This window comes from Ictalurus punctatus, chromosome 10 (assembly GCF_001660625.3).
Source record: "Ictalurus punctatus breed USDA103 chromosome 10, Coco_2.0, whole genome shotgun sequence".
Lineage (NCBI taxonomy): Eukaryota > Metazoa > Chordata > Actinopteri > Siluriformes > Ictaluridae > Ictalurus > Ictalurus punctatus.
In genome coordinates, this window is record NC_030425.2 from 15,909,308 (window position 1) to 15,935,929 (window position 26,622).

General features: G+C 39.6%; 1 protein-coding gene across 11 annotated transcripts in view; it reads left to right on the forward strand.

Annotated features, from left to right (window-relative positions):
* Positions 1 to 26,622, forward strand: part of ptprsa (protein tyrosine phosphatase receptor type Sa) — a 269,054-nt gene that overhangs the window by 164,217 nt on the left and 78,215 nt on the right. For 7 of the 11 annotated variants that reach the window (XM_053683034.1, XM_053683035.1, XM_053683033.1 and 4 more), the window contains 3 exons: positions 7,205 to 7,222; positions 17,264 to 17,374; positions 26,191 to 26,460. In XM_053683034.1, the coding sequence (XP_053539009.1) occupies positions 7,205 to 7,222; positions 17,264 to 17,374; positions 26,191 to 26,460 (399 nt within the window). The remainder of the gene's footprint in view (positions 1 to 7,204; positions 7,223 to 17,263; positions 17,375 to 26,190; positions 26,461 to 26,622) is intronic. The other 4 variants (XM_053683037.1, XM_053683043.1, XM_053683039.1 and 1 more) reach the window with 1 other exon arrangement.

Here is a 26,622-nt window from a genome sequence, read left to right on the forward strand (position 1 = left end):
CATTTTCAAAAACATGCGTTTTTCCCATTCACTTGAAACAGTTAAAACAGAGTCTTAAAATTTCTCCATCTTGAAGGGCATTTTCAAAAAGCTTCATTTTCAGTGACCCTAAAAAGCTTTTTTTCATGTGGATGGGACACCAAGAACTATGAGGAAAAAAAACTGGTTTTCAGAAAGATTCCTGTGTACATGTGGTTGCTGCTCACCAAGTGCCCACATCAGCTATAAAAATCCTTAACCTGCTCTCATCCATCTTCTGAAGCTCTGCAGCTCAAGGCCCTGGTCTCCTGGCCAGCACTGGATGGAGATTTTCCTCCTGCTAAAGCCAAGTATTATCTTAAGTCTCCATGCCCTGGCAAAATAACGCCTTGGAGCTTAAGTGTAAATCTTAGGCCTGGTCTGGCTCCATATCATCCGCTTGGCTTTCAAGCGAAACTTTTTTCTTCTTTGCACGATTGTTTTTGTCCTAAGGAAGTGCACAGTGTGCTCATCCTGCAAAGCAGATCACGCCTTCCAGAGTGCAATGAGGGGTTAGTTAGCACTTACTGTTTACTTTTTATGGCCCACCAACTCTAGCAAGATGCTGTGTGTGTTGAACGGGTGCCTTCTCTCACAGCCTGAGGGGTTTAAGATGTTGAGAGAAAGGCCTGCAAAAAAAAGGCCCTCCCGCTCTCTGGATGTGATTTCCAGCCAATCTCCACAGCTTTAACTCCGCTACTTTTAATCTCTGCTCCAAAACAGACCGAGGGCAAGAAAGAGATTTTTTTCCTATGGCCTTTTTTGAGGATGGTTGTGTGTATGGTTTTTATAAAAAAAATTTTAGTGCCTTAGAGGAAAGTCTGTCCAGGTCTCCCTAAGGCCTTCTAAAGTGATCTATGGTGCTTGTCCTTGTGTGGACAGTCATCAGCTCCCTCCCATAAAAACCGAAGCCAGCAGCTCAAGGGACAGCCGGTAAGAAAGCAGCAAGAAGACAAATTTGTTTTTCTGCTGGTCTCTTTCACTGGTCATGGGAAAATGAGGCCCAGACCTATCTGTTTGTAGGATTGGCCGTTTGTTAGGATTATCTGAGCCAGTACCCAAGAAGTTTCAATGCATGGACAATAAAACAGCATACCAGCACATAAAGATTCTAAGGGTAGTGCCTAAGTGGCACCAAAAATGGTTCATAAATAAAGACCAACATACTGGGCTCAAGCTTAATGCCATGAGTAATGTCTTGATTCAAGTGCATACAGGGTACGATCGTGTTATTTACATGGCTGGCACTTGAAGACAGGCTGATATTCCCCCTATGCCGTTCCCATGGCTCCAAACGTCAACTCTCACTTGCTTTGTCAGGTGCTGGAGATTAACAGGCCCTACATAAGGAGGGCTCATGTGCTTTATCTTTCAACAAAGCTTCTCCTGTTCTTATTTTAGGTCTAAACTGTATTTTGCTTTCTCACGACCGAAATGTGAGTCATAGTTCTATGACGTGCATTTCAGCACTGTCCACTGGACAACTGTATTGGCGACAGTCAGAACGAGCATGCAGAGAATAGAGGACTAAAGATTTGTCTCAGCGGAGGAGCTGGTAAGGTCACTTTGGCCTTCCTTGGGCTAAGTACATGGCCTCGAGCCCGATCTGAGTCCCAGCCATGCAGATGGACAGATGCTATGGTCAGATCGGTTCCTCTGCCCCGGCCTGTGTGGGCTTTCTGAGCAAAGATGCATTGGAAATGACAGCTCATTGCCCTCTAAAATTCCAAAGGGCACATGCAGTGGGTGTCTGAGGTTCCTAAGGAACCTTAGCATGGACATTGTTTGCTTATTTGAGCCTAGAGCTTCAACAACTCTATCAATTAAAATCGATAATAATCGATTATGAAAATTGTTGTCGTTATCGATTAGTTGGTCTGCACACGATATGGGGCACATTTACTCACTACGTTACTTCTGTTCCGAAAACATTCTTCGGAAGGTAAATATTAAAGTTTGGTCCCAAATGACATACTATACACTTACACTATGTAGTTTGCACCCTACTGTCTAGTGTATGAATTTTAGAAAGGTAATATCATCTCAAATGGAACACAAGCAATTTTTTTCTAACCAGAAGCATTAGCCGCTTCCTAGGTGATGACACATGGCGTCAAACGCACGTAACACAACGCCGCTAGCTTTAGCAGATACCCAGCGTCAACGAAAATGAATTTCTTCAGTTTACTGTTTATGTCACTGTTACCTTTTATGCTAAACATGACCTTAGTCACCATCAGACGGAGGCATAATCGTTGAGTGACAGCGGAAAATTAAAGTATAATTAAAATGCTACGATCGAAGTAAACGCAAGTAAAACAACATGCTTAAAGGCAGTGAGTAACAGAAAGCGTATAGTGCAGTGAAAGGAAGATTTGATTATAATTTAGGACTGTAGTTAAATTATCAGTTCTTTTTTGTGCATCCATAAAAAGTAATGCATAAATACTTATACACACACACACATATATAAACATATAGTCTGAAGTTTATATTTGTAACACTCAGATTGTGGATTTTATTTTAAATAAATGAAAAATAGTTTTATTTCTCCCCCCATCCGATTAATCAATTAATCGGAAAAATAATAGTCTGATTAATTGATTATGAAAACAATCATTTGTTGCAGCCCTATTTGAGACAACGAGTGCCACTGGCTAAAGCACATGAAGCTAATGTCATTTTTTAGTGCTCGAGGGAGACTTACTTTAGCGTGATTTTCTTGTAATTTTCCTTTTGTTTTTCTGAATAAATAACCTTTCTGTTATATGGACAGTAAAGACCTCTTTGATGCATCCTTTATCCCTATTGTTTTTCATTTACTCACCCTTTCATCACGCTCAGATGATGACCATATCGCAACCTTTAACGATTAACCTTATAACTAAACTTAAAAGCTCTAACCTTAGCCTAACCACAGCCTAACCTCTTCTAACTCCAAGCTAGTACTCCTCAACCTTAACCTTGAGCTTAATTCTGACTCTAACCTAAACAATGCTTAACACTGCAGCCTCTGAAGCCCTTTAAGTCTAACAGATGTCTAACCTCAACCTTAACAATCTTCCTGATTCCTTCAAACCAAGCCATAAAAGCTTCAAGTGTAAATGTTTTGCCTGCTTTTCAAAACTAGTGCTATAAGCCTTATCACATGTTGAGTGATAGACCTTCCACTTCATAATTTAACACACAGCAGGAAAAACAGGGTCCTGTGTTCTTGTTCACTGCTCCTGAAAAACAAGGTGAGATTTAAATACTACACGAAGCCCATTTTTGCAGAACCTTGCCAAAGAACACACACGACTTTTCACTTACAGGTCCATGCCTTGTTTCTACACTACAGGCAGCTCTTTCTGTTATTTTCTGACCTAGGCATGGCTGAGATGTATTAACATCCAGATGTTAACTTATGTTTGAGGGTAATCCAGTATTCTTACTTACTTTTAGATCTGAAAATGCTATTACTTGAAACTCAGTGGATTGTTAATGGAGTCATGTGAGAAGCAGGCAAAACATCTCATGTGGTACAGTAATGACCTCTTTTTGGCTGAGGCGTAAAGGAGCTTTATCTTATAAAGCTAGCATGTCCTGATTTTTCTGAGTGACGTACGTCTCTGGGTCAGCAAGGGCGGAGTCTGAGTGAACTTATAAACTTGTTTATATGACATCACCATTGGCTGTTTTTGATTCCATTTATCATCTCTGTGTAGTGTTTAACATAAAATACTGATTTTAAGTACACTATGTGCTCAGCTAGGCACCTAGCTAAAGGAAGCACTGTGCAAATATTAACATTTAATGTTTCCTCTCCAGCAGTAACTGTTTGACATAGCCGACCAGTTTGCTATCATGCTAACTAACATGATGTGAACTGTTTTAATGTGCAAATAAAACAAATATGTTATGCTAAGCAGAATATTAATAGTGATGTCACGTGATTAAAGCTTGCCATTGGTTGGTCAAATGTAACTTTTCAACCCAGGGATGCTGGACACTCAGCAAAATCGGGACGAGCTTTACTTTAAAAGTGATGGATTATGGATTAGTGAAGGGTTATATTGGGAAATTCAGTCACATGCACTACAATATACTATATATCACAGACATAAATCAAGAGTAAAAGTTAGTTATATGTTTTAAATGGTTTTCAGATTAACATATAGTCTGCAAAAAAACATTTATCATAATACACAACTGCTAAGGTTTTTTGAGGTTTTTTGTTTTGTTTTGCCAATCTACTGTACTGTTAGAAATTAGGACTTGGGTGAGAAAGAAAACAGCTTAAAAAAAAAGGAAAGAGCAGAGCACAGAGCTTCAATCCTGACTTCTGGGAAATCCAAAGTCCACACTTTTTTTTTTTAGTCCAGTTTCAAACACACGATCCAGGTAGTGCAAATTCTGCAGCTCTTGTTTACCTGGTTCAGGTGTGCTGGGAGCTTGAGTAGAACAAAGTTCAGGACCAACAAGGGAGGTCTCTGGGGAAGTGTTGCTCCAGATTCAGTTCATCTTCATCCTCAGCCTCTACCGCCACCCCACACACTATTTCCCCTAGCTTGTAGTGTCAATCAAAAGTTTATGAAAACCTGGAGTTTCTTAAGATATATAACAGTTTTGTCACTATTAGTACCACAGATTCCTACATCCAAAAGAACAGAATGGAAGTGATGAACAAGGATAAATATAAAACAATTCCTCCACAAAAGACTTCAAGCTTAGTGTTTTACTTATTAACAAGTTGATACAGAGAGCAGGGAGAGGGAGAAGAGAGAGAAGCAGTCTGAGCTAGTGTGTTATTACCTTGGTGTGTTCTGAGACTCATCATACCAAGACACAAGTAATGAGAAATATGACATATTCAGAGACGTAAGTCATATTTAACATAGTTAGAGAGTCAGGGATAAACATGAATAAACATAACATTTTAGCAATTGGTCTGAAACAAATAATTAAAACCTGATATTCTTTCAGTATGTAGATATAATGCCCATAAACAGGGCCAGTAACAACTATAAATATTTGCTGTGTGCTACAAAGTGCCTAATTAGAGTGATCAATATTGCAGCATTTATTCTATTCAATTTAAATCCCTTTATGCCTGAATGTTTCAATGAGTCTGGTTATGATAAGACTTTAACCACCTGCATTTACAATGCATATATCAAGGACTCTATAACAGAAAAGAATAGCTGAAATCATATCCTGATAAGTTGGGATTATAAAACAATTTGTGATATAAATGATATAATGGCTATTCAGCCATTCTCGTACTATCTGATTACCATTTTTTTCTATTTCTCTATCAGTACCAACTATTAATCATTGTAGTTATTTAATAATCCATTACATGTTCGTATGCATATGAGGTTTAACATGCCTAACTAGTGGGTGCTGTATGCTGCAACTCGTTTTGGAGTTACTGTGCTGTTAGTTACGGTCCCTAACTTTTCAGATCCAGTTGATCAGAGTGTATTCAAAGAAAATATTCTGCTAAATCCGAATCAGTTGGTTTTATTTTTTTATGGCACATGTAGAAATATGTATTTTCTGTTATTCTGATATTATAACTGCTAGCTAGCTAATATCAAAAGCCCATGTAACTGCATCATTTCCTCTCTTCCACTGTCAAAACTTAGTGTCATGAAACACTAAACTACATTTTCTGAGATTTTAACAGAAGCGTTCGTGCCGCACATCATAGAAGACAATGTTAGCATCTGTTCATTTTAATTGTAGGAGGAAACTGGTTAATTTTGACCTTTTTTCCCGCTATTTCGTCTTCTGGGTTTAAAATCTTGTCATGTTACACGTCACAGGCAGTGACATGGCAGTGAATTATAGTACATCAATGATGCGTCGGTGTCTCATAATTATTCACGAGACTGCGTGTTCTTATCCTATGAGAAGACGCTGTCTCTTAATTATTCATGACAGCACCAGTACTACACCAGACTACCTCAGTACTTCAGATGTAGTAGATGAGAGGCGTTCAAATGGGTCGCAAGTGTTTGTTTCAGTGGTGTAAGAGTCCGAGTGTGTTTTCTTAGGAGAGCTATGAGAATTGAAGAAAGGTAGATTTTGGACTTGCTCATGAAAGCAGTTTGTGTCTACACAATGATGCGGTACTCAGTCCCGAGGACTTTTCCATCCCTTCAAATGAGCCATGTGTCTAATTTTAATCAGGACACTTTTACTTGCCTTTTGAGCTAATTAAACCGCTTAAAGCTCAGCAGGCCGTCACGTGCAAAACTATACAATGAGAGTCCGTGTTGAAGGGAAGAGCCTTCCCCCTTTTATTCATTAAAAGCTTGAGCCTATTAGCTAACTGCCATTCTGACACGTCTCCCATCCACGCTGCCACTAGTTCGTCCATGTTTTCCTCCATAGTCACGTCAGGGGCTAATGCTTCAGACAGATAGGGCAGAGGACCTGCATCGCTATCTGTTGTGTCTCCATTTAGCCCTGGGGATTCAGGAGGAGAGAAGTCCTCTACCTCATCAGAGTCCTGCGTACTGCTGCCACTGAAAACTCCTATGTCAATATCCTTATTTATTGTGAGTGTTCTGAAGGCTCACCCCCCCTTCCTCTACTGCCACACCCACTCCCCCTCCCTTCTTCGCACACCTGTTGAAGTTGCATTTTTCAAAAACATTAAGAGGTAGATTTGAGCTGAAAGAGGACGGTTTCATGACCCTTTAAATCAATAAGTACAACAAACAAATATGACCAACATACAACTGAAACAATCAAAGCACCTATGTCAACAAAGTATTAAGCTAGAACAAGCAAGCGGCAATAATTATTTGATAATATTCCAATCATTGGACTGAAATTAAAAAATCTTATATTATATTATAGTTTCTGATTAATTTGTGTGCCCCCTTTCACAGCCCAGGTTAGCCTGTGTATAAGATCAGCCCTAAACAGGTCTCAAGCTGCCTCATGCTTTGTTTCATCTTAATGTGTGGTTTTGGGAGGGGCTGAGATATGGGAAGAGCTGAGAGAAAAGAGAGAGAGAGAAAAAGAAAGAGAAAAAGCTCCAGCCCAGCCGAGGGAGGTCTTTAAATCTCAGTTAGTGATTTGATTTCTAACAATTTTGAACAATATCAGAATCCACAGACAATATGACAAGAGCTACTCACCCACTCTCTTAATAATAACTTGTGTTTTTCACTTATATCTCTCTTTCCAGTGGGTACTCCTATCCGAGGTAAGACACTAATCCCAACCCACATGCTTAACCCGATTTACTCACAAACTAACGGCTCCTTCTGACTCCTTAATGATGATTAGCTCTCTTCTTCTTTTCCCAGTTAACGCACAATCTCTATCTGTGTGTCGTTTCCCATTCCTCCATATTCAGACGTGTGTTTGTGTGTGTGTGTGTGTGTGTGTGTGTGTGTGTGTGTGTGTGTGCATGTTTCTGTTTGTTTACCCCGCTATGTGTGATTTCTCCGGCAGGGTGAGGCTGAGAAGGATGTTTGCGTTACACTGTGACATTTGCAGTTTTGGGAGACCAGGTTAATGAGGGGTCTGTTGGCCTGTGCTCGCTCAGTGCCCACGTTATGTATGTAAATGACCCATGGACCAGTTCAGGCAGCAAGCATGCTCCCAGTGAAACGCATAAATAAAATACAATAATGGATTTCAGAAAAATATGGAATAATGTAAGAGCTCTGCTGCATTGCCTCGTTTCTCCTCTGTCCGCGCTTTGCCCATTTACACTGTATACTGTATTTTCCAGACTATAATACGGTACATTGTCCTCAGGCTGGTACTAGGGCTTATACAGCAAGCCTATGTACCTGCAATTTTTGCATTAGCCTAATTGGAATCTTCCTATTTGTTAGTATCTTTACAGTAGAACTGCCACTCCAGAACTATGGTATGAGTGTTACTGCAGCTTTTACAGTGCTATACCTGCACTTACAGGAACACTGCTATTCTAAGTAATGATAGTAGTGATGAGGTAATGATACAGTATGCCTTTGTTATTATCACCAGCACATGTGGTTGTAGTGAGTGGGGAGAGTGTTTGAAATGTCTGAGAAGATAGAAAGGCAGTGGTGGGTATTGTATAACATGTCGGATTCCTGATTGGATCGCTTTATGCTATTACATTACATTAAAATCAAATAAATATTCAATTGCAAAAAAACACTTAGGGTTAAGATCTTCAGCTTAGGATACTGTATATAACTGTATGTAACTATGGCAACATATTATGGGCCAAAAATGAAACTAGAAGATGCCTATATAAACCTATTATTATTATTATTATTATTATTATTATTATTATTATTACTATAATGAAATTAGAAAATGCATGTAAAGTTGATGTGACTTGAATCGAATTTGATTTTAGACAGATACGTCTATATTTGGCTTATTGTCTGATACACTATATATATATATATATATATATATATATATATATATATATATTATATACACACACACACACACACACACACACACACTAAATGCACTAGCACTAGCTACGGAAATGATCTTCACCCTGATGGCTTACAGGACAGCATCCTGTCCTCATCAAGGTTATTTAGGGTTTAATTTGGTGAATATGGTGATGTAAATCGTCTACTTTACTAACTGATGTTCTTCTTTACAGGGAGCAGGTAGGTGTTCATTTTTGCTCTTACCTAGTATTTTATGCTACAAATGGGTATAATGAGTTTGAATAAAAATAAAACATTCCAGTTTAGGATAAATCCACATACAGATACAGATAGTGTTATTGCAATACACGCATAGTATACTGCAAAGCTTGCAGAGTTGCATGAAATGCCCCAGTGAAACACCACAACCTAAAGCTCTCGTATTCTGCACACACACACCAGCAGCAGTATCCTAATGCCTGGCCAAAAGCAGGACATAAATCACAGTGTTGCTCACAAAAACCAGAGTGACTTATGAACTCCATATTTGCATAATGGGATTAGAAGGCCATAAAGGGGGATTTTGCTCAGAGCCAACCAGCCCAGGCTAAGGAAGACTTTCTTATGCAGCAGGGACGTGACATAGCCACTGGGTGTATGAGGAACGTGCAAGGTAGTATTGTGTAGTACAGAGATCAGGTGTGTGGCATCTCCTTTAACAATCTTGCTAAAAAAAAAGACTGACTGCTTTTTGGGAGCAGGCTCAAGTGTTGTTCGAACGACAGGAAGACAGTATGCTAATTGGTCTGGGGTCGCTGCACATCACTGCTGAGTTTATGAGAGCATTACAAGCCAGCAGATGGAACATGACAACAATCACGTTGTCCAGCCTCATGCTGCTGCTCTCCCATTTAATGACCTTGGCGTCAAACGTGTGTGTGTGTATATGCTGTATACCTGCTTGATTGTGGATGCATGGTCGTGTCTAGGCGGACTTGGCCACTTGTTGGAGGCTTTCAAGGTGCACTTTTGAAAGATGTATACATACAACCCCAATTCCAAAAAAATTGGAACGCTGTGTGAAGTGTAAATAAAAAAAAGAATGCAATGATTTGCAAATCTCATAAACCCATATGTTATTCACAATAGAACACAGAAAACATATAAAATGTTTAAACTGAGGAAATGTACCATTTTAACATATGGGTTTGTGAGATTTGCAAATCATTGCATTCTGTTTTTGTTTACATTTATTTACATTTTACACAGCGTCTCAACGTTTTCTGGAATTGGGGTTGTACAATTTCATACCTGCACCTTATGGATAAAGTGGTGCCAATTGATACCAAGAATTGAGAGCGAGGAAAGATGAGCAGTTTTCCAGGCCATCTTTCTCTCCACCTAATCAGTTCCGCCTATGCAAGTAAAGAAGAAAAAAAAACATCCATGCAGTCAATCCTGCAAAACAAATCAATCACATTCTGCCAACACCCCCTAATTGAATAACACAAATAGGACTAGAGGTGCAGGGTGTGCGCGTGTGTGTGTGTGTGTGTGTGTGTGTGTGTGTGTTCAAAGATGCTTGTAGGCATATGAGCAATATAGGTTGGCTACTTCTGGCTCTGAGCTGTAATTGGAATGAATCAAGTATGCCATCCTTTCCCACTACTGCCACACACACACTCACACACACACACCTCCACTTCTCCAGATACTAACTTTAAGCTAAATGTTCACCAGCAGTCAAAAAAACAAATGGTAATTTTAATGGTTGATCCAGTCTGCAGATAACCCCATATGACTCAGACCACCGCTCTAGATTTTACAGCAATACCCTATATAGCATTATTTTAAAGTACCACAACTACATTTTGGTTATTATTAAAACAATGTATATGCACATTGACTGCAGAATCTCTTCTGAGGGGCATTGTTTGACTCAGCAATACAGTGTGTACATGAATGGTTTCATGAAATAAAAGAATAAGTCTGTTTTACAACATATAAAACATATACAAATCCTATTATTGCCCAGCCAGGCAGCACAGTGTTCAAACATTGTTGCCAAATCACAGCTCCAGCTTTCCCAATTCAATCCTGAGCTCGGGTTACTGTCTCCCTGTGTCTGTGTGGGTTTCCTCCGGGTTCTCCAGTTATCTCCCACTTCCTAAAAACATGCCGTTAAGTGTATTGGCTATGCAAAATTGTTCTAAGGTGTGAATGTGTGTATGAATGGCCCTCTGTGACGGACTGGAGTCCCATACAAGGTGTTTTCCCATTTTCCATTTCACATCATATTCCCGGGATAGACTCCAGATCTACAGTACCACAACCCTAACCATAATAAAGTGGTTACTGAAAATGAGTAAATGATCACTAAAGTGATACCAGGTACCAAACTAGCTCTGTAAAGTATCATACAGTGTGAAACTATGAAAAAACAACTCAATATGGTTTGAGGCGAGAGATGTAGGCATGCAGTACTTTATCTTCCCTTACTTTTTGTCACTGTAATCCTCCTAGCACCAGTACAAACAAGGCAAATGTCAGACACTTCTTTGGGATTTTTTTGTTTTGTTTTGTTTAAGCATATTTGTAACCCAAACAGAACACAGGGGTTAATAAACAAGAAGCTGTTTTCATTTCATGGCTGGGTCGATACGTCGTCATTGTTGTGAGGACCAGAGTGTGTGTCTCCACTGTGGCAGCATTTGTTCATGGACGCCATGTTCGACGCTCAAATTCCTTATTATCATCGTTATTGTTCTGTTTGTCATAATAGGTCTCAGCTGGACGGTTCATGCTGGCCGGCTTGTTTGGACCGTTTCCTTTCTGTGTTCCGCACGCACAGCCTGGGCACTCTGCTGAACGAACGTGTATCATAAAGAAATGCCACACGCCTTTGATCACATTGCATCCTTTAAGCCATTGCTCCACTAGCTACCAAGAGATAATTTCCTCATCTTGTATATATTTTCTTGCGTTATTTTTTTCCTCTCAGTGAAAACAACATGCTGTGCCAGCTACCCCACAGTCTTGGAACAAGCCACAGGCAGCAGGAATTTTGGGAATTCAAAAATGGTCACGATCATACATAACAAATAGTAATTAAGAACAGCGCTTTTGAAAGATGCGACATCAAAGGCATTTTGTTTTGGATAGCAGCATGTCGAAAATGCCCCGGCTCGGCACCGTTTAATGACACCAGTTTTCACTTGGCCGGGGACTGCATGGCTGAAAAGAGAAAATTAGATGTTTTGGTTGAAGGAGGGAAAGAAGCTTAACGTCCCATATCAAGAAAAAACATGCACATTGTGTGAATGCAAATCATACTCATTGTGTCCAACAACAAAGGGTTTCAACAAAAAGGTGGTGAAAAATGAAGCAAAGAAAAAGGAAAGATAAGATATAAGCTAAACGTGTGCCACAAGGATACCTTAATGAGCTTTGCTGTGTGCGTGTGCACGCGTCCCTAGCAGCATCATGCTATAATGATAAACCATCACACAAGGCAAAAGCAGTTTGAAAAAGAATAAAATAGCATTATCGTGGCCTTCTTGACTCAAGAATTCTCTGTGTAGTTTTTTTCCCCCCTCTGTGTAGGTTTTCTAAAGAAAAACCACAGGCAAATGCATAACGAAGTCAGCAGGGATGGCCGAATGAGCTGATCCCGTCTAATAAAGCCCATCACCTAAAATAACCCAGTTCATACGATGAACAAAAAAAGACTTTTTATAAATAAAGAATATTTATGCTCTTGGGTTGCTGCTGGAATTTAAATAGCTTTTAATTTATTTACCTCCCTTGTTTCGCTGAAGGTTTTCTCACTGGCGATCTATAGCTGCTCTCCCACAGAGTCATTAGCTGATTAAAAGTGGGCCCGGTTCTTAAAAGCCCTTTGAGGCTGGTCACGGAGAGGGCAGCACAAGACTTATCGCCCTCGTGAAAAAGAGCCAGTGAGAAAGAAAGCGAGGGAGAAAAGCAGAGCCATGCCTTGTTTTAATTATCCCAGCCCAGTTAAATATCATTAAAATGCAGTTAGCAGCGTGGCTGAGTTTTCTGCATTCATCTGTGCTCACGACAGGCTGTGTAACATCACCTGAGGAGACTTCAGAACACACTCCAGTTTCACCTGCTACAGCCAGGCCACCCACAGTGCACATCAAAAGATCCCTATATGTACACACACACACAGACATATCTATAGGCCCACCTGCTCCCAGCGCGTTGGCGTGCTATTCTGGCCTGCCCTCCCTGATGGGATCTGAGTGATTAGAGGTGTGGTAGGAACACCACTTGGATAAAGCTGTTATTGACACCTGTGCTTCTGAGTGTGAAGGACTGAAAATAGGCATCTAGGAACACAGCATGGGCTTTAGCACAGAGCTCTGTTTGGCCTGAAAGGATCTTTACTTGGGTACCAATTTTTTTGTCCGAGTGGTGAGTCAGACTGGTTCCAGGTGTAGAAGATGAGATTGATCCCGGAAATGATTGATCCCAGTGACAAAATATAGCTCTCCATCTGGCTTACAGCTAAAATAGTCCTTGATTAAAGGGCAGGGGTTATACAGAAATATCATGTATTCTGAGTAAAGGGTTGTGATGTGAAATGAAACTGGGTGGAAGATAAAAGGTAGGGAGGATGAATTGGCATTCCTGGTTTAATGGAAGAACATTGCATGGCAGAAAAATGTTGACCTTCTCTGTCTATTTATAATTTGGTCAATTTGGTCTGTGTCACCATGTACTGCCCTCCAACAAGCCAGTAACTGGAACAGATGTCTGTATCTAGCCAAAATACTACAGATTCTAATTAAGGCAGTCATTGGAAGATAGGGCCAGGGTGTTCCTGGTCTGAGATATGCCAGAACATTTTACAGCACAAAGTTCTTGGCCAGTTCTTGTTGCATGTCATGGTCAAGTCGATCACTGCCATAGGAGACAGTTCTTCATCAAGACTGTAACTACACTCTTACATCCTAAACTATGATTCCTTTTCAGAAAAGGTTCACATTTAGGACACAAGAACCCATAACCATCCACAAAATGCATGGGTCCTGAGTGGAAGATAGTCTTTTATATCAGACACACATATCACAGGGTTTCCGCGGGTCCTTAAAAAGTCTTAAAATGTCTTAAATTCCTTAATGTAAAAATAAGTCCTTAATTAGCATTAAGATGTCTTAAATTCACATTTCAAAGGTCGTAAAAATGAACCGAACTGACACCGTAAAACAGATTTAGATTTTATTTTCACTTGTTGCTGTTTGAGATTGTACAGCCGTGTGACTGTGTTGAACTCAGTGTGTGTGTGTATGTGACTGTGTTGAACTCAGTGCATGTGTGTGTGATTGTGTTGAACTCAGAGCGTGTGTGTGCGTGACTGTGTTGAACTCAGAGCGCACGTGTGTGTGTGTGTGTGTGTGTGACTGTTGAACTCAGAGCGTGTGTCCGGCTCATCAGTGTTTTAGAGCGGCTTGGGTCACAGTAACTGCCGCTTAACACCAACTTCATCTCTGTCTGTGTTTTGAGTTTCAGTCGCTTTTAACCTGCATGTAGACACAACACTTGCCAGATTCACTTTGGTTTTACGTTAGTGTAATCTCAGTCATTTTTCTGGGCAGAGTTTTACAGCATTTCAACCTATTTGGTAATGAGAAGGGAATTTACAAAAACCGTTGCCAACTAAAAGGATGTCTTAAGCAGTGCAGTAATATTAGAAAATAGAAAAGGTTTTTCTTTTATATTTTCTTATTTACAAAAATTTCTGTACATTTATAACACTACTTGTTACATTACCCTGGCATTAAATGATAAAAAAACCACTGCTGCCAAGGGGTTTATAATATAGCTGCTGATGGAGTGATGGTAAATTTGACATCTTTTTCTCTTCTGACTGCCGTAATCCATCTCTCTATATATTTTTTTCCTCTCTTGGAAAGTCATGGAAGGAAATACTGGATACTTGATTTTCTTTCACTGTTGGAGCAAATGGTAATACAAAAAGGATATTTGCTCTGGTCTCCCATATACCTCTATAGAATTTTACCCTGTTATAGTTTACTTAAACCCAGAAATGGATGTATATGCATGAACACAATCCATTATAGCTGATGTATCGTGCAGCATGATTGAAGTGACGTTCAGGTCTTAAAATTTTTTGGAAATGTCTTGAATATGGTATGGTGCAGATACCCTGTATCAAGAAGTAAAGGTTCAGGGCAGTTAATCAAAAAGTTTAAAGTTCAGATACCAGTATTGTCAAGTTGCCAGTGTTTGGTTCTTGAATGAGACCTTTAACCCTCAACCGATCCCAGAGCTTTGTACCCTGGCTGACCCTGTGCTCTGACCCTGGCCTCTTTCCAATCTAGGATATGGAAATAAAAGCACTTGATTCTACTTTAGAAATATGTCTTTGGTTCCATCTTGCACACTTAAAGGTTCTTTTGGTTGATTTGTCCCTCTCCGGGAACGCTCAAAGGTTGTACGTAAAGCCCTACAACAAATGTTTGTTCCAAGTAGAACCCCTTTAGAAAGCTAGAACCCTTAAGGTTTTGCTATTGGAGAAATGACATTTGAGTGGCTTAAGCAAATAATTTGACTTCATTACCGAGAAAACAACCAACCATAGCATTGTGCAGAAACAGCTGCAGACGGACCTGCTATGTGACAGCACCTGTGATTGGATCACTTATATGCGACATCCAATATAAAACCACAGAGAGTATGCATTCTTGTGAGCTCACAATGATAGTTTTGGTGTTGCGTAACCCTCCCAAATGTTCTCTCTCTGAAAGTATACTGAGGGCTTTAGCCATCAAAAGAACTTTTATCTCACAGCGTATTATAACCACAAAGACTGTGTATATGGCTGTGCTGTGTTGAACTATGCATGTCTCTAGTTTTATGGACCAATTATGGACTCAAGTTCCTCAAGCTGAGGTTGAGGAACTATCAGAGCCAGAATTCACATACCATACAGACAGTGCTGCCATTTATACATATGTCTGTTTTTTTTTGTTTGTTTGTTTTTCTCGGGCCATGCCTGCTTCAGGATTAAATCAGTTTAGCCATGACAGTGCTTGGAGTTAAATTGAAAGCTTTCATAGATAGGGACGGAGTTTAAATAGGTGTGGTCTTGGCAGACTAGATCTGCTACTGTTGCTGCTGCTGCTGAGCGAGTACGGACTCTTGCTCTGATAGACATGGACAGACATAGAAAAGAAGAGAAGCATGCTGCTGCTGCAAAGGGTACATAAGCAGATTTAGACGGTGTTGCTGGGGAGGAGGTAGGTAGGATACGAAATTTCATAGCGCGTGGGCCATAGCTGGCGAGGTGGTCAGGACTATAAGGGGACGCAGAAGCGTAGATGATAGGCTGTTGCAGGGTGTATAGGCATATATAGATACAAACGTTTGGAGGTCTTAACAGATACATACAGATAGTGTCACTGTATTACATCCTTATTCTTGTGTAATAAGCAATGCAAAGTTATTGTATGCCTGACCCAGGATGTATTTCTTGGACCGAGCTCAATTTGACACATGGACCCAGTGGACACATTGTGTCTGTACTCATTGGACACAAACTAGTGCCCTTTCAGCAATAATCCTGGCTTGTTTGCACAAGGCCACAACATACATACCTACACACTAACTTATGAGTACTCCTGGGGTTTAGAACAGATATTACATTTTAGTAGTTTTATCGAAATGCTAAAGCCAGCTAAGGATCTAACTATAGCTTAAAAAACGTGTGGGTTTACCACCAATTTACACTGCTTGATCTGTTCTCTGATGGCCTGGGTCCCTGGTGCGATCCCAGAAGTGTCTGACAGAGCCAGCTTCACAGTCTGTCACACAAGCACCAGATGTAGTGTAATTGTAGAGCACAGAAGTACATTTCAACCAGTTAATTTTTAGGGCCTCTCAAGTGGTGCAGCTGTTCAAGGTGTCACCCTGTCTTTGGGAGAACACAAGTTGAAAGCCTGACGGTGACACAGTCATCCTCGGGTCCAGAGTCCAGGGGAGTGTAATTGGTTAGGCTCTCTTGGTGAGAAGGATGGCATTTGTTTCTATCCCTGACGATCCCGACTGCGCTAAATAATTGTGATTATGTTAGCTCATATATACTGAATAGAACAGGTAGTGCTGTTCCAGGTGTGTCCAGCTGTCGATGATGTTAGACATGCAAAAAAATAAAATTATGAGCGTTAGCTTTTACTTGCAGATTTCGTTTCAAAACTAGAGCTTTTGATTTGTAGTTACCCAAAGGACAAGTAGCTTTATCAACCAGAGGAAAACTTAAAAGCACTTCATGGTGTGATGCACCTCAATGCTGTAAATATAGCAGGCGCTACTTGTTCTGAATTCCACCACCTGCTGCCAAGAAGTGATCTGGCAAATGGTTTTACTAGGCTGATTAATTAGCTTGCACGAATGACAGACAACCTTTTCAGAATCACGAACAGGAACATGCATATTGAAGAAACCGAGCAAAAAAAATTACAGCGCAGAGCCATCATATAACTCTCCTGTTAATATGACACAAACACCTTACTAATTAAATATGTTTGGGAGAAAAGACGTTAACCAGACTCAAATAATATTTTTACATGTGACACGAGGAAAGAACACTGCAGCTTGTAGCTATAACATTCTCCAATGCTGACTTTTTGTCAAAGGTGCAAACACAATGTGCTACATCAAAAACATTAATCAGGAGAGGGTAAGGACTATACATCACATGAAGGGGGTTTGTGAAATTGTTTCTTTTTTTCTTATAATCTCTCTCTCTGTCTCTCTCTCTCTCTCTCTCTCTCTCTCATTCTCTTTGGGCGGTGCCCTCCTCCCAGGAGCCTTGCAGATCGAAAACACAGAGGAGACTGATCAGGGGAAGTACGAGTGTGTAGCGACTAACGTGGAAGGCGTGCGCTACTCTTCCCCTGCCAACTTGTATGTGCGAGGTAGGGAGCAACCTGGACTCGGAGATCCTCTCCGTCCAGTCCGTCACTATGCATCAATGTGGGATTTAAACTACTCAAAACATAATAGAAAATATTAATAATAGAATAGATTTCTGTAAACCATAATAGAAAAGATTAAACTGGGCTTTGTGTAATAGAATTAGATACTTTTTCTTGAAATGCTAAATTATTACTTGACATCTTTATTAAAAATAATGAATATATGAGCATTTTTGACATGATGGGCAAAAAATCCTCCACTGGTATTTTCTCTATTGAGCTTTTCAGGTGCAAGTGGATGATGGTAAGTCTAATTTTGATTGGCTGGCAAGGCAATCAAAATAAAAAGGTAAACCAATGTTTAAAAAAAAAGGCTTCAGGATGAATGTGCTTATGGATGAGTTTTCAGCTCATATACGTTTCAGACCACACTATAAATAGTGTATACAAATAAATAGTCAAAACCTTTCCAGGAAGGGAAAAGAAAAACAGTATGCTATGAAGAAATATGATGTTATTGTTATAAGCAGAGGTTCTCAGTTCCATTGTTTGTGTTTTCTATATTTTAATACATCTCATTCAACTGATTATGTAATTATCTCTTTATTTACTGAATCAGGTGTTAGAGCAGGAAACGCATTCACATTTGCAAGATGTTAGCGGGCTTGGCGATGAGAACCACTGGCTATAATAACCATTACTTTTATTTTTATGTCAGTAACAAAAAGAGAAGATGCTTATAATATTTTCTACATAACATTCCTTGACTGAATATTCAATAACCTGTCTCTGATCAATAATTCAGGTTTCTTTTATATAGTACCAATAAGTCTGAGGTGTTGTTTTGTTGTAATAGTTATTATTCTGCTTTTAAATTAAGTGTGTTCATTTTCACTGATACACCTACCGCACTAAAAAAATGTATCATATGTCTCCTTCCGTTCATTTTCAAAGCTTGATTCTAATCTCGATTGTAATCAAATGTGTTTTGGTTTCTAGAGTGTTCTGCACTTGAACTTAACAGCTACAATGCAAAGCTACTCCAAAACTGCACTGCTAAACCACTCAATTTGATGAATTACATTTCAAAACTGATATTTTTTCAATAAAACCTGCTGATAGAAGTGTATTTAAATTCACTCTCATTGTAGCTGCTAAATTTAATAAAAGTCATGCTTTTTGTACAGCAGTTTTATTTATTGTTTTTTTGTTTGTTTTGTTTTTTTGTTGTTTCATTGGTTTCGTTTTCGTTTCTTTTCTCTCCGTTCTGTTTCTCTAATTTAAACAAATGGGCCACCATGGGAGCTTTTTAGGTGGCTAAAGAAAACGTTGTGATTTTCTTTATTGTGATAACGTGTTTAAATTATTCCCAAGTGCTTTGTAGCGAGCACTGGGGTGAACGGCGTCCTTCTGGGTCAAAAAGCACCAGGCAAGATTGTGACAAAATGGGTGTCACTGCTATAAGATGTAGACTTCGAAAAGGGAAAAAAAGCAAAAGCAGAGATATGCAGCAGCTTAAAGCCTTGAGGTGGCCTTTTTTACTCTCTCTGTGTTTCCCCTATTTTTCTCTTCTCCTCATGTCATTGTGTTCTGCATCAACCCCTTTACATCCCTCAGAGCTTCGAGAAGGTTGGTGTGTTTTTTCTTTTTTACTTTTTTTACCCACATTAAAGGCGAAAAACGATGTTTGACATTTTTTTTAATTATATTTATTTATTACAAGGCTCATTAGAAGTTTGAATGAGCATTAACTAAATATTCAAACCTGCTAAATAGTTCAATAGGTGAAGGAAATTTTGATTTGTTTGCAAAAAAAAAATTTTTAAAAATTAGAAATGATAGAAACCCGCAAAGTTCGGGCTCTTTTTTTTTTTTTTTTTTTTTTTTTTTTTTACAAAAAAACCCTTACGTTTGAGTTTGCATTGTGGGGTCTTTTTCGTGTTTGCATCTTTTGGTATTGCTTCTGCTCAAGAAAAAGCTTTATTGCATTTGATATCATGGGGAAAAAGCATATGGAATATACATGCATGATGGAAGAATGTAGCTATGCTCGTTGCATGCCCAAAATGGACATATTTGTGGGCGCTCTGTTTGTTTTCTTGCTTTTGTGTGTTTCTTTGAACTTGTGAACTTCTCTTTACTTCCTTTTTTTTTTTTTTTTTTTAAACACATTACCCTAATTAAGTCACGTGTGGCCTCTTATGGAGTTAATTACATGTTATAGTTGTGTGTGTGCCTTTGTCTTTGTTTTGTACGATTTTTAACTCCATTTATGTTGGAATTTCCTCCGTGTTAAATGTGGTATGTATTTTTGTGCACACATGTCTGTCGTAACATGCAGCTTTTTGTAGTTCCAACATAGACGTACTGCAAAAAAAACGATGTAGTAGGTTTACAGCCAGTGTTCCTGCCATCTCACTACAAAGCTATTGTGGCAAATAAAAGTTGATTGGGCGTTAATACTTTTTGTGGAATTTTGAACTCATGGATATTTCACAGGGATCAGCAGCAAGTATAATGATCTCCAAATTCCTGACCGTCCCTCAGAGAGAGCAGAAGCTTGGCATTTCTAACTGGCAGTGAGCGAGCAGGGACCGCTTTGTTGACTGACTGCCACTTGTCCTTTTCCATTCAGCCGGCTCAATCAAACCAGGATTTATGATTCATTTGATCCCCTCAGCAACGGCACATGTCTGAATTGCTTTTCAGAAAGCGATTTGCCTCATTAAGCCACCTAAATTAGGCCCAAACATAAATCTAGTGGCTTGTTTTTTTTTTTTGTTTGTTTTCTGTTTTTGATTTGAGTCTCTACATTCTGATCCTGGTCGAATACTGTGGAGAAGCAGCCAAATTTAATTGGGGCCCAATTCCATCTCGGTCCACTGGCGTCTGCATTGGTTAAATTGAGTGCCCAATTCACATTGACCCATCAGTTTTTTGAGATTTACACACCGAACGTAATGGCCCACATGTGCTGGGCTGCAGCTCATCAGGCTGCCTCCTCAAGCATGTCCAATTCTGTATTACATCTCCAGTTACAGAATCTAGCAAATTTAGCTCAGAGATTTTTTTTTTTTTTTCTTGCACCAGCATTTGTGAATTCATTATCTGTCTACCAGAGTAACGTGAGGAGAAGAAATCGGTAGAAAGGAAACCAGACACCTCAAACCTTCCCATGTTGTCCTGCAAAAAGTATTATATAATGGATTTTTCAAGTAAAATCATGCCAAAATGCCCCCATACTAAACTCTGGTGCTAAACCATCTCGTAATGTCTGTGCTGAAACAAAATGGCCTTTTCAATAATTCATTTACAGAGGAAGACATGCCGGCGTTAAGGGGGAAAGAGTAGTCATCATGCAGGCCCTGAGCAGGAGTTAGAGGTATAAATAATGAAAACGTAGCACTGCCACTCCCAGGACCTGGCATTTATTGGCATCGCAGAGCCTGGCATTTATTGGCATTGCAGGGCCTGGCAGGACTTTATTCGTCAAATCTGGTTGTACCCGTCACAACTGATCTTTGCTAGGACACATGAGGCTGAACCTGTATGACGCCAGAGCTTTAAATTAGCAAGACTGTCACAGTACTAAAATAGGGTGGCCAAAAACCCTGAATTTCTGCAGCTCCTTTAATCTTTTCTATAACAAAAAAAAAACGTTAAGTTAAGTTTACCTCTAGCAGGCAAATTAATTAACGCAATATGTATAGCAATGTCCTTTTGAACTTTGATTTAGCAGAGCTTAACTCTCTGGAGAATGAATGTGGAAAATGAACAGAAATGACAGTTCTGGAATACAGTTGGAATACGTCCACTAATCTCTCCTTGTGCTGCCAATATAGCTTTGAAGTAATTTGTCAGTTCTGCTCAGAGTAATGAAAGAACAATATATGATTTAAGGGTTTGAATCTTTCTGGGGAATTACATAAAGAGACATACACGCCTATCCAGTGATGCTGGAAGACTGTGCTGTGCTAAACTGTGCTGTGTTATAATATCTTTTTTGTTGTTGTTTATTTGTTTGTTTGTTTGCTAAATTGCATGTGTATGCATATGCATGCTCACTTCCCCTCCAGCTTTCTACATGCCTTGCCTTGCATGTGCTTGCATGTCTTGCTCAGCTCTTTGGTGTGGAAAATGGAAAAGAAAGCTAGATTACACCTTGTTCTCTGGTGGGCTAAAATGCGTGGCTAAAACCTCACAAGTAATGCAGTCGCAGACTCTATCAGCTTCATATTTGCCATAATCAGATAAAACCGGCCACAGATGTTCGGCAGCTTTGTACCAGTAATAACTTCCATTACTGGTGCTGAATCCTCTAAACCTCCACTGAGACTGTCTAGCATTTCAGTTAATGTGAGCAACCTCCTGTGGATGGAAATGCCCACCAAACCCCCTCTGCCCAGGTGGAACGGAACCTTCCAGGTGTCAACACCGAAGCAAGGTGTAATCTCAGTTTCAAGGTGGCACTATGGGCTGCGAGTTTTGTTTTGTTAGCTTTTCTCTTATTCATTTTGGGGCTGGACAGACTGTCTCACCAAAATGGCAGATAGTGCTCACCTGCAAAACATTGGTCTGGTGCAACTCCTTTCTTCACATCCTGTCCAAAAGGAATGTTTAAAAAGTACCAGAAGTGGTGTTTTCTCTCTTTTTACCTTGCCTTTCACCGTCTACTATTAAATCCCTTGATTTGTCTTTCTCGCCACATTGGGGCTTGAAATGAAGATTTGACTTTTTTTGCTCTAAATCGGTTTGGTCCAGCCTCCTGAACTCCTTGTTTTTGCGAAAGATGACTGTCAATTAAGTTTGATTCAATCTCCCTAACTCATCCTGTATATGACAGCAGAATGCTCAGAATGTTATTATGTGTTGAGGCTCAGATAAAGCCTGAAAACTGCACTCTATTTCATGCAGCACTTCTTCAAAGCCGGACAAGCCTGATGGATCGATAGGCTAGGATTCAAATGTTGACGTGTACTGGATGAGTCGAGACTCATTTAGAGTTGGGCTTTTTTCAGTGCCAGATGGATAAACTGTTTTGAGACATTGTTGTCTTAACTTTGAAGTCGAAGAGATTTTCACAGAGGGGTTTGTAAAAAAAAAAAATTAAAAATTTTAATCTTGCCGTGGTAAAGAAGGCTAAAGCACTTTTGAAGGAAACTTTGAAGCAACATTTTAGCCAAAGTACTAACATGGCTATTAAGCAGTGATATTTGTAAGCAGAACATTGATTTAATGCTTATAATTCTGTTTACCACTGTTACCAAATTAGTGTATTCCATCTGTATATAACAGTAATGGCTATTATTCTGGCAGTGATTAGCATAAAAGTGTGAAAGGTTGCAGCCCTTGTTCACTCCCCTTCCAAAGCTCCTGGTCCGCTGGCTGGCTCTCTGCAAACCCAGCTAGAGTTATAAAGGTACAGCCAAATAAAACCTCTCACTGGACATCTAAATCTATGGTTCCAGACCTGCCAACCTTCATGCATTTTGTGTAGGATCATTTTAACAGTACAAAAGAGCGTATTTTTTACCCAATTTAAATGGCAAATGAGCCAATGGACATATAAATCTGGAATGACCGACAGTTGTGTAGGTGTTCTGAAATAACCCCTCACCCACCCCCGTTGCCCCCCTCCTTATACTAGCTAAGTATATTTATTAAGGAAGCATAGGAATATTTTTGGCAGAAACAGGAAGAAGTACTGAGTATTGCACCCGAAAAAAATTTTGTAGGCCTACAGCAAAGTGTCAAATCGATCACGTTACATATAATTATAATGGGAATGATAAACAGATTAGACAGTGAGTAAAAATGCCATTTGAGCAGTAGATCAACAGTGAAAAATGATGTGTGGAACCATTTCACAATTTCTGTACATGATATTAGCAAGCGATTGGTAAAAGGAATATATTGAAAATATTCTAAGCATTAGTCCTCTTTGGGGTTGGCAGGTCTGAAGAATATGAATCAGTGCTGTAAATCTGGTAAGAATTGTTACGCTCCCCTTTAAAGGTCCATATGTCAGATTGCTCCGTCTGTGATCAGTGGTCAGTGCCTTGAAGAACATACCTGCACTGTAATATCTGTGTGCGCCTTGGTGCTATTATTTTATTTTTTCATTCCAGCACCATTTTGAATGTATGTATTTATATGTGTGTGTCCGTGATCCATTTAAAATTGTTGCTAAAGTTGCACTTGCTATATAGATTTTTTTATTTGGGTTGCATGCTTTGATTGGCCTGGCCAGTTTGAAGACCTGGTGGACGGTTTGGTTCCATAATATTCATTTCTCATGCAGTCACACCCATGCATGACCGTGTGACATACGGGCTGCCCTTTCACCTTTTTTCAAAAATTGTTGGGTATGTGTGATTTGTTTTTACTTGAACATTCAAAGGAAAGTATTATTGTATAACATTATGCTTCTTTGAAAAGCACATATGTACATTTGTAAGCCAATACACTTAAATATATAATAATAACTTGTAAAATGTTGATTAGCTTTCTATCTTAATATCAGTTATTACAGATCATAGAAGAGAAATCATCAATTCCGGTCTTGGAGAGCCAGAGTTCAAGACAGTTTAGTCATTTTCATGAATGCCTGATAATTAAGTCGTGTCTTTGAGAAATCAAATCACCTAATTACCCCACAGTATTGGAATTGATGATCCTGCTTTAGAAGGTCCCAACAAAGACCTTAAAAGGTCATTTTATTCTAAGAAGTAATTATAAACATGATTGTGATCTGAAGGATTTAGACGCTTTTAAAATGCTGGTGGGAGTTGAATCTTGTATTTCAAGCCCCTCTGTGGGAAAAGCCAAACCCACTGAGAGCTGTAATTTCTGCCCGAGTTGGACCAGGTCTCCTCAGTGTCCTCTTTCCTCTTGCTTCCTTCTTATCTGCCCATGTCTTGTTTCATGCCCCAAGTAAATGTAGAAAAGGTTCATCACAGTCTGTCCATCCCTTAATGTCTGTTATTCTGCTGCCCGAGTCTGTCTCCACCTGTTGACGCTGTCCTTTTCGTGTCTTTGTCTTTTAATTTCTTTATTTTTTTAATCAGCCCTAGCACTTCAACCTCCATGCTCCTCTTTCACTCTCCCTCTCTCTCTCTCTCTCTCTCTCTCTCTCTCTCTCTCTCTATTACTCTCACTCTCTCATTGGAATACGTATGCCGCAGCTCCTTCCAGACCCTTTCCCAAGTCCAGAAGTCCCAAACTCCACATTTAGCGCAACTTTCGTAATGTTTAAGCACATACTGTATATTGTATGTTCACCCTGATCCTCTCTTTTGTACAGTGTAAGTATTGGATTATCCATATCCATCCTTGTCCTTCAGGAAACATCCCCAAGGATGAATTTTTGCACAAATATTTCAATGAATAGCCCACATTCATCCAAAAGACACAATTCAAGGTTACCAAGAACTGAAGAATTGGACAGGTTATGAAACGACCATTGTCCACAGTCTGGCCAACCCAAATTTCTTCATAAAAGCCCCGCCCCCTCTTGTCTGTTTGCTTTCCATGCCATCCTCACTCATCCTGAGTTTCATGTGTGGCTTTCACAGCCCTTGTTGTACAAGTTCTTAAATGTTCCCACTGTAGACTAGTTTATTTCCTGTCTATTTTTCGTTGCTTGAGTTTTGTAAGTAACCCTTTGTTTTTATATCCATGGCTAGTTGAGTTACAATCAGCTACTTTTCCGATGTCGTTTTTTTTTTTTTGACAAAAACAATTTTCTCCAAAAAAAAAATTGCTTTGCGTTTCGGCTTCTGGCCTTGACTGCAATGTGGCAACGCTCCTGTTACATTCAGTCCGACTGGCCAGTGACAAAAACGAAACTTTGTCAGCATTGAAGTGGGTTTCCCTCCCCCTCTCTCCTCGTTCTCCTTCCTCTTCTTCCTCTTCTTCGTTCTCTGTGCGAGTTCTCTATCCCTTCCGCCTTTCCTTTCTTCTTCTCCTCTTCCTCCTCCTCAGTCGTCTTTGTCTGGGCATGCTAGCGACCTTTGAGTTACATTCCTCTATGCATTTTAAACTCAAATCTCTATTTGGTTTGTTTTTTTCCACTTTACTGTTGAGTTTTTTCTCTCTTACCTTTTTCTGCATGATGTCTGTGAAAATGATAGCTGCATCTATCAATGGAACCGTGTCAAATCTCCAAGAGGCTTTGTCCAGTTGATCTACCCTTGATCACAAAAATCTGATTAAGGTTTCTCATCTTTACTCCCTAGTTAATGGACTAGTTTGCATATACATGAAGTCACAAACATGTTTTTTTCAAGTGTAAGCTGAAATTAGATCAGTTTACATAATGTTCCTAATATACTGAAAGTTTCTATCGAGTAGGAGAAGCTCCCTACTTCATGAGCCACTTCATGCTCAGCTGCACATGATGTAGAGCACTGAAAGCACTCTTTCAGCACTCTACTTTATTTTCCTACTCATATTTAATTGCTTTGCATGCAGTTTACACACAGAGGTTCAGGTTGAAAGATGAGAAACTCATAATAGATTTTTGTGTAATTAAATGTGTTGTGATGGGTCATATATTAGTCACTGGAACCTTGTTGCCATGAATTTGTTGCTTTAATGTCAATATATATTGTTGGTGAAGCAGTTCTGTTAGTTTAGTTACGTTATCCTTATTTTGAGTTACACAATTTTAGAGTTTGTTCTCACTTTTTATGATTTATCGTCCTCTCTTTAGACAACATCTGTGTTCTAAAGAAGGACTCATTTTCATCGCCCTGTCTTGTCACCTCTCTTTCTCTCTTTTTTCTTGTTTTTCTTCCTTCTCTGGGCATTTGCAGTCCGGCGTGTGCCCCCTCGATTCTCCATCCTGCCCACCAATCATGAGATCATGCCAGGCGGCAGCATCAACATCACCTGCGTGGCAGTGGGCTCACCCATGCCTTATGTCAAGTGGATGCTTAACTCGGAGGACCTGACACCGGAGGATGACATGCCAGTCGGACGGAACGTTCTGGAACTGAACAGCGTGCATGAGTCTGCCAACTACACCTGCGTGGCCATGAGCAGTCTGGGCATCATCGAGGCTGTGTCCCAAGTCATTGTTAAATGTAAGAGGAGACATGCTTGTCACTTGGATTGTTGAACCTTTTCAAGCATTGAAAAACTTAAAATCAGGAAAATATTTCAATATATTTCTTTCGCAATAGGTAAAACCTATGCTGTCAGCCCCCATTCAAACTTTGTGTAACTTTGGCGGCTAATGTTAATTG